This window comes from Arachis stenosperma, chromosome 3, assembly GCF_014773155.1.
Source record: "Arachis stenosperma cultivar V10309 chromosome 3, arast.V10309.gnm1.PFL2, whole genome shotgun sequence".
In the NCBI taxonomy this organism is placed as follows: Eukaryota; Viridiplantae; Streptophyta; class Magnoliopsida; order Fabales; family Fabaceae; genus Arachis; species Arachis stenosperma.
The window spans coordinates 87,166,456-87,175,172 of record NC_080379.1 but is presented as its reverse complement, the minus strand read 5'-3'; the positions used below and the strand labels follow the sequence as shown (position 1 = coordinate 87,175,172).

Here is an 8,717-nt window from a genome sequence, read left to right as displayed (position 1 = left end):
AATTTAAAAATTAAAAAATAAAAAATTTAGATTTTTAAAATTTTAATTTTTTAAAAATATTTTTTATTTTTTAATTCACCGGATAATGCTACACCTAGACAGTTGACTTTTTTGCTGCACTTGTTCACAAATTAAGAATAAATTAATTTAAAAAATTTAAAATTTTAATTATTTTAATTTTTGGATATTTTTGGAATTTTTTATTTTTTTTACAATTAGAAAAAAATATTTTTTAGTTTAAATATTAAAAAAAATTAAATTTACAGATCTGTTGTTTACTAGATATTGCTGGACTTTATTTTTTTTATTATTTAAATAAAAAACATTTAATAATATAATTTAAAATTCAAAATAAAAAATTTAGTTTTTTAAAATTTTTAATTTTTTTAAAAATATTTATTTTTTTATTCACCGGATAATGCTACACCTAGACAGTTGACTTTTTTTGCTGCACCTGTTCACAAATTAAGAATAAATTAATTTAAAAATTTCAAATTTTAATTTTTTTATTTTTGATATTTTTTGAATTTTTATTTTTTTACAATTAGAAAAAAAAATTTTTTTGTTTAAATATTAAAAAAATAAATTTACAGATCTGTTGTTTACTAGATATTGCTGGACTTTATTTTTTTATTATTTAAACTAAAAACATTTAATAAAATAATTTAAAAATTCAAAAGTAAAAAATTTAGTATTTTAATTTTTTTAAAAAAAATTTGATTTTTATTCACCGGATAATGCTACACCTAGACAGTTGACTTTTTTTTTGCTACACTTGTTCACAAATTAAGAATAAATTAATTTAAAAAATTTAAAATTTTAATTTTTTTATTTTTTGGATATTTTTGGAATTTTTTATTTTTTTTACAATTAGAAAAAAATATTTTTTTAGTTTAAATATAAAAAAAAATAAATTTACAAATCTGTTGTTTACTAGATATTGCTGGACTTTATTTTTTTAATTATTTAAATAAAAAACATTTAATAATATAATTTAAAATTCAAAAATAAAAAATTTAGTTTTTTAAAATTTTTAATTTTTTAAAAATATTTTTTATTTTTTTATTCACCGGATAATGCTACACCTAGACAGTTGACTTTTTTTGCTGCACTTGTTCACAAATTAAGAATAAATTAATTTTAAATTTTAAATTTTAAATTTTTTATTTTTTGATATTTTTGGAATTTTTTATTTTTTTATAATTAGAAAAAAATTTTTTTAGTTTAAATATTAAAAAAATAAATTTACAGATCTGTTGTTTACTAGATATTACTGGACTTTATTTTTTTATTATTTAAATAAAAAACATTTAATAATATAATTTAAAATTTCAAAAATAAAAAATTTAGTTTTTTAAAATTTTTAATTTTTTTAAAAATATTTTTATTTTTTAATTCACCGGATAATGCTACACCTAGACAGTTGACTTTTTTTGCTGCACTTGTTCACAAATTAAGAATAAATTAATTTAAAAAATTTAAAATTTTAATTTTTTTATTTTTGGATATTTTTATAATTTTTTATTTTTTTTACAATTAGAAAAAATATTATTTAGTTTAAATATTAAAAAAAATAAATTTACAGATCTGTTGTTTACTAGATATTGCTGGACTTTATTTTTTTAATTATTTAAATAAAAAACATTTAATAATATAATTTAAAAATTCAAAAATAAAAAATTTAGTTTTTTAAAATTTTTAATTTTTTAAAAATATTTTTATTTTTTAATTCACCGGATAATGCTACACCTAGACAGTTGACTTTTTTTGCTGCACTTGTTCACAAATTAAGAATAAATTAATTTAAAAAATTTAAAATTTTAATTTTTTTATTTTTTGGATATTTTTAAAATTTTTTATTTTTTTACAATTAGAAAAAATATTTTTTAGTTTAAATATTAAAAAAAATAAATTTACAGATCTGTTGTTTACTAGATATTGCTGGACTTTATTTTTTTATTATTTAAATAAAAAACATTTAATAATATAATTTAAAAATTTAAAAATAAAAAATTTAGTTTTTTAAAATTTTTAATTTTTTTTTAAAAAATTATTTTTTTTATTCACCGGATAATGCTACACCTAGACAGTTAACTTTTTTTGCTGCACCTGTTCACAAATTAAGAATAAATTAATTTAAAATTTTAAAATTTTAATTTTTTATTTTTGATATTTTTGGAATTTTTTATTTTTTTACAATTAGAAAAAAAATATTTTTTTAGTTTAAATATTAAAAAAATAAATTTACAGATCTGTTGTTTATTAGATATTGCTGGACTTTATTTTTTTATTATTTAAATAAAAAACATTTAATAATATAATTTAAAAATTCAAAAATAAAAAATTTATTTTTTTAAAATTTTTAATTTTTTTAAAAATATTTTTTATTTTTTAATTCACCGGATAATGCTACACCTAGACAGTTGACTTTTTTTGCTGCACTTGTTCACAAATTAAGAATAAATTAATTTAAAAAATTTAAAATTTTAATTTTTTTATTTTTGGATATTTTTGGAATTTTTTATTTTTTTTACAATTAGAAAAAAATATTTTTTAGTTTAAATATTAAAAAAAATAAATTTACAGATCTGTTGTTTACTAGATATTGCTAGACTTTATTTTTTTAATTATTTAAATAAAAAATATTTAATAATATAATTTAAAAATTCAAAAATAAAAAATTTAGTTTTTTAAAATTTTTAATTTTTAAAAAATATTTTTTATTTTTTATTCACCGGATAATGCTACACCTAGACGGTTGACTTTTTTTGCTGCACTTGTTCAGAAATTAAGAATAAATTAATTTAAAAAATTTAAAATTTTAATTTTTTTATTTTTTGGATATTTTTGGAATTTTTTTTTTTTTACAATTAGAAAAAAATATTTTTTAGTTTAAATATTAAAAAAAATAAATTTACAGATCTGTTGTTTACTAGATATTGCTGGACTTTATTTTTTTATTATTTAAATAAAAAATATTTAATAATATAATTAAAAATTCAAAAATAAAAAATTTAGTTTTTTAAAATTTTTTATTTTTTTTAAAAAAATTTATTTTTTTATTCACCGGATAATGCTACACCTAGACAGTTGACTTTTTTTTTGCTGCTCCTGTTCACAAATTAAGAATAAATTAATTTAAAATTTTAATTTTTATTTTTTGATATTTTTGGAATTTTTTATTTTTTTACAATTAGAAAAAAATATTTTTTTGTTTAAATATTAAAAAAATAAATTTACAGATCTGTTGTTTACTAGATATTACTGGACTTTATTTTTTTATTATTTAAATAAAAAACATTTAATAATATAATTTAAAAATTCAAAAATAAAAAATTTAGTTTTTAAAATTTTTATTTTTTTAAAAATATTTTTTATTTTTTAATTCACCGGATAATGCTACACCTAAACAGTTAACTTTTTTTGCTGCACTTTGATGTGCGGAAAACGATCCGACACAAAACTCACCGGCAAGTGCACCGGGTCGCATCAAGTAATAATAACTCACGGGAGTGAGGTCGATCCCACAGGGATTGAAGGATTGAGCAATTTTAGTTTAGTGGTTGATTTAGTCAAGCGAATCAAGATTTGGTTGAGTGATTTGTGATTTGCAGAATTTAAATTGCATGGAAAGTAAAGGGAATGGGTAAATTGCATGAAATTAAAGAGAACTGAAATTTAAAGTGCTGAATCTTAAAGTGCAAGAAATTAAATGGCAGAAACTTAGAACGCAAGAAATGTAAATTGCAGAATCTTAAATTGCAAGAAATGTAAATGGCTTGAATTATAAAGGGAACTGGGAATTGGATTTGCAGAATTTAAACAAGGAAAAGTAAATTGCAACAAACAGAGAAATAGAAGATGACTTGGATTGAATCGGATCTTAAAACAGAAATGTAAATGAGATTGAAAAGCATTAAACAGGGAATGTAAAATTGGAATTCAGATCTCAGGACCCAAGAGACTAGATAACCAAGTCTAGATCTCAATGACTTCCTAGATCCAACAAAAACAATTGCAAAGGAAATGAGGAATTGTAAATTGCAAAGAAAGTAGAAGAAGAAGCAATTAACAGAAACGGAAATTCAATTATGCAGTAAAATGAAACAGAGAGATCTTAGGATGAGATTGAAACAGAATTCCTTCAATTCTCCAACCCAAGATCCAAGACAATTGTAATTGAAATTGAAAGCAAGAAAACTAAGAGGAAGGGAATTCAATTCTCCTTCCCCGAGACTTAGAAATTAAAATTCACTCAACACCAAAAGCTCTCCGAAAACTCTCTATGAAAACTAAAAGGAAAGCTCTCTGAAAAACTTAAATCCTATGCTATTTATACACTTTCTTCAAATGGTCTTCAAGCCTTGAATTGGGCCTTTGCTCTTGATGGAATTGGGTTGATAGAGGCCTTGGTTGATTGCTCTTGGAGTTGGGGAGAGAACCAAAGTGAAACGGGTTGTAAATTATAAAAGCTTGAGTAAAAGTTTGAGTAAAAGTTTGAGGCAAACTTTTACTCAAACTTTTTACACCAGATGGCTTATCTCGCTGCTACCAACGTTTGGGCCAAAGTTTGGGGTCAAACTTTTGCTCAAACGTTGGCTCCCCCTTGCACACTCATGGCGCCAACGTTTGCCAAAAAGTTTGAGGCAAACGTTGGCGCAAACTTTTGCTCTCCAGGGTGTGTTGTTCATGGCGCCAACGTTTGCCAAAAAGTTTGAGGCAAACGTTGGCGCAAACTTTTGCTCTCCAGGGTGTGTTTTGTGATGCCAACGTTTGCCAAAAAGTTTGAGGCAAACGTTGGCTCAAACTTTTCTCCCAAAAGTTTGCGCAAAAGTTTGAGGCAAACTTTTGGTCAAGCTTTTTGCTCCCTGGTTCATTTCACTTATTCCAAAAGTTTGAGTTAAAGTTTGAGGCAAACTTTTGCTCAAACTTTTTGTCCTCTCTTCCTCCTAGCCATTCCTTCTTGCTTCAACCTTTCTCCAAGCTTTCTTCACCTATCATTAATCAACCAAACACATCAAAGCTATGCTCAAAATCATGAGATATTCATTCTTTCATAATATGTGACAATTATAGCATAAAACCTCATGAAATTGCATTAATTCATCTATGGTTGATTAAATCAAAGGAAACATGAAAATCTACCCAATTGGCTTGCTTATGGCTCAAGAAAGTGCATAATTCAATTGAAAACAAAAGAAAAAGGCTAGTGAAACTAGGCTAAGATGACTTGTCATCACAACACCAAACTTAAAGCTTGCTTGTCCCCAAGCAAGAAAAGATTTATTGAGAAGAAAGAATGAAATGGAAGAGCATGTTCATGCTAGCAGAGTATTATTGGTAGTTCATGGGGTTTTATGTGGATATGCAAACACTCACTTCTTATTGACTCTTAAGCTTAGAAAGTCTCCTTCAAACTTCAAGTAACATACTGCTATGACCTCTCATTATTCCTTTATCCTATGCTATTATTTTGTTCATAAGCTTTATTTGAGTATCATGTGTAGCAAGTTCATTTTCTTTTCTTTATACTTGACACATTATTCACTATAGACACTTGGCTCACATTCCTTCTTAAAACATTGATGCCCAGCACCTCTTTGGGTTACTAAATGCCTTGTAGTTAGGTTGCTCTTGATAGTGGACTTTCAGCTGATGATCCCGGATTAGTTAACCCAAGTCACCGAGTGTTGATGCACTCCAAAGAACTTACTAATCCAAGCAGATCCTAGTACAAAGACACCACAGGCATATATTCTAAGGTTCAAGCTATTGGTGTCCAGCTTTGTTTCTTTTTGTTTTCTTTTGTTCTACTGCCACTTTTGGCTATTTCTGTTTCTCCCCTCTTTTCTTTCTTTTTGTTTTTCTTTCTAACCAAGGATCTTTATTTGATTGAGATCCATAGACAGTAGGCCACTTTATACTTAGAAGGAGACATCCTAGTTCTTTTATTCACTAAAAGTGAGCTATTATACAATCACACACACATACCACCACTTACTTTTATTATACTTCTATCTAACAGAGAACTATCTCACTTCACCTTCAAACATTTATTTTATTGAATTAAAGATGCAGGGGACAAAGCATGCTTTTAGTCAAGTGGAAGTAAACACACAAGCACACACTTAGACTAGTTTACTTATTGCAAAGAGAAACAAACATAATGCAAAGACCATTAATTCAAATAACTACTTAAAGATGCAGAGACACTTTAAACAGATAAAATGCATGCTTTTTCTTTGTAGTGATGAGCAAGGAGCAAGTCCACCTTTCATTTGTCATGCTTTTTCTTTCTTCTTTTATATACTTGGTTGCTGGTGTTCCCTGTGTCCATGTTTGTTGTCTGTTGACCCCGCCAGAACCCAGCTTTATTCATCGCCTCCTCTACTCTATCTCAAGGCTCATAGCTTTGTTTACTTCTACCTCACTCTTCTTTTTGAAGAACTCATCAAAAATTGGGAATGCTGGATCCATGTTGTGCAGATGCTCTCCAATATAATTCAATTTAATTTGACTATTTATGTTGTAATCAGCTTGGACTTCATATCTTGCATCTTGAAGGGTTGTAAACTCATTGAGAGCCCTCATAGTTTCGGCTTGCATTTGTGCCAACTTCCCAAATGCTTCGTGAGATTGAAAGGTATGCTCTTCTTGCATCATAAGGAATTTTGACTCAAACTCACTTTGTTGGTTCATCATTTTCAGCTGCCATTCTTTTTGCTCTTGTTGATGTTTCATGTATTGTGAGTGGTACTCCTCTTGCCTTTCTTTAATTCTCATGTACTGTTGTGATAATCTTCCAATTGCTTCCTGCATTTGAGTCATATCCATATTGTTATGTGGGGGAATGTATTGTTGTTCCTCTTCCTCTTGTGGTTCCTCTTCCTCTTGTGACTCATCTTCCTCCATTTTAAAATTTTTAATTTTTTAAAAAATATTTTTTATTTTTAATTCACCGGATAATGCTACACCTAGACAGTTGACTTTTTTGCTACACTTGTTCACAAATTAAGAATAAATTAATTTAAAAAATTTAAAATTTTTATTTTTTTATTTTTTGGATATTTTTGGAATTTTTTATTTTTTTTACAATTAGAAAAAAATATTTTTAGTTTAAATATTAAAAAAAATAAATTTACAGATCTGTTGTTTACTAGATATTGCTGGACTTTATTTTTTTAATTATTTAAATAAAAAACATTTAATAATATAATTTAAAAATTCAAAATAAAAAATTTAGTTTTTTAAAATTTTTAATTTTTTTTTAAAAAAATTATTTTTTATTCACCGGATAATGCTACACCTAGACAGTTGACTTTTTTTTGCTGCACTTGTTCACAAATTAAGAATAAATTAATTTAAAATTTTAAAATTTTAATTTTTTTATTTTTTGATATTTTTGGAATTTTTTATTTTTTTACAATTAGAAAAAATATATTTTTTTAGTTTAAATATTAAAAAAATAAATTTACAGATCTGTTGTTTACTAGATATTGCTAGACTTTATTTTTTATTATTTAAATAAAAAACATTTAATAATATAATTTAAAAATTCAAAAATAAAAAATTTAGTTTTTTAAAATTTTTAATTTTTTTAAAAATATTTTTTATTTTTTAATTCACCGGATAATGCTACACCTAGACAGTTGACTTTTTTGCTGCACTTGTTCACAAATTAAGAATAAATTAATTTAAAAAATTTAAAATTTTAATTTTTTTATTTTTTGGATATTTTTGGAATTTTTTATTTTTTTTACAATTAGAAAAAAATATTTTTAAGTTTAAATATTAAAAAAAATAAATTTACAGATCTGTTGTTTACTAGATATTGCTGGACTTTATTTTTTTATTATTTAAATAAAAAACATTTAATAATATAATTTAAAAATTCAAAAATAAAAAATTTAGTTTTTTAAAATTTTTAATTTTTTAAAAATATTTTTTATTTTTTTATTCACCAGATAATGCTACACCTAGACAGTTGACTTTTTTTGCTGCACTTGTTCACAAATTAAGAATAAATTAATTTAAAAAATTTAATATTTTAATTTTTTTATTATATGGAATTTTTAATATTTTTACATTTAGAAAAAGATATTTTTTAGTTTAAAAATTTAAAAAAAAACAATAAATTTATAGATCTGATGTTTATTAGATATTGGTAGACTTTATTTTATTTTTATTATTTAAATAAAAAACATTTAATAATATAATTTAAAAATTCAAAAATAAAAAATTTAGTTTTTTAAAATTTTTAATTTTTTTAAAAATATTTTTAATTTTTTATTCATCGGATAATGCTACACCTAGACAGTTGACTTTTTATTTACTGCACTTGTTCACAAATTAAGAATAAATTAATTTAAAAAATTTAAAATTTTAATTTTTTTATTTTTTGGATATTTTTGGAATTTTTATTTTTTTACAATTAGAAAAAATATTTTTTTTAGTTTAAATATTAAAAAAATAATAAATTTACAGATCTGTTATTTACTAGATATTGCTGGACTTTATTTTTTATTATTTAAATAAAATATTTAATAATATAATATAAAAATTCAAAAATAAAAAATGTAGTGTTTTCAAATTTTTTATTTTTTTAAAAATATTTTTTATTTTTTATTCAACGGATAATTCTACACATAGACAGTTGACTTTTTTCTGCACTTGTTCACAAATTAAGAATAAATTAATTTAAAAAATTTAAAATTTTA

The 8,717-nt window shown here is 22.9% G+C and overlaps 1 protein-coding gene across 1 annotated transcript; it reads right to left on the bottom strand.

Annotated features, from left to right (window-relative positions):
- Positions 1-6,387: 6,387 nt before the first annotated feature.
- On the bottom strand, positions 6,388-6,912 carry LOC130966353 (uncharacterized). Its single transcript, XM_057891143.1, has one exon. The coding sequence runs from the start codon at positions 6,910-6,912 to the stop codon at positions 6,388-6,390; it is 525 nt and encodes a 174-aa protein (XP_057747126.1).
- Positions 6,913-8,717: the final 1,805 nt, after the last annotated feature.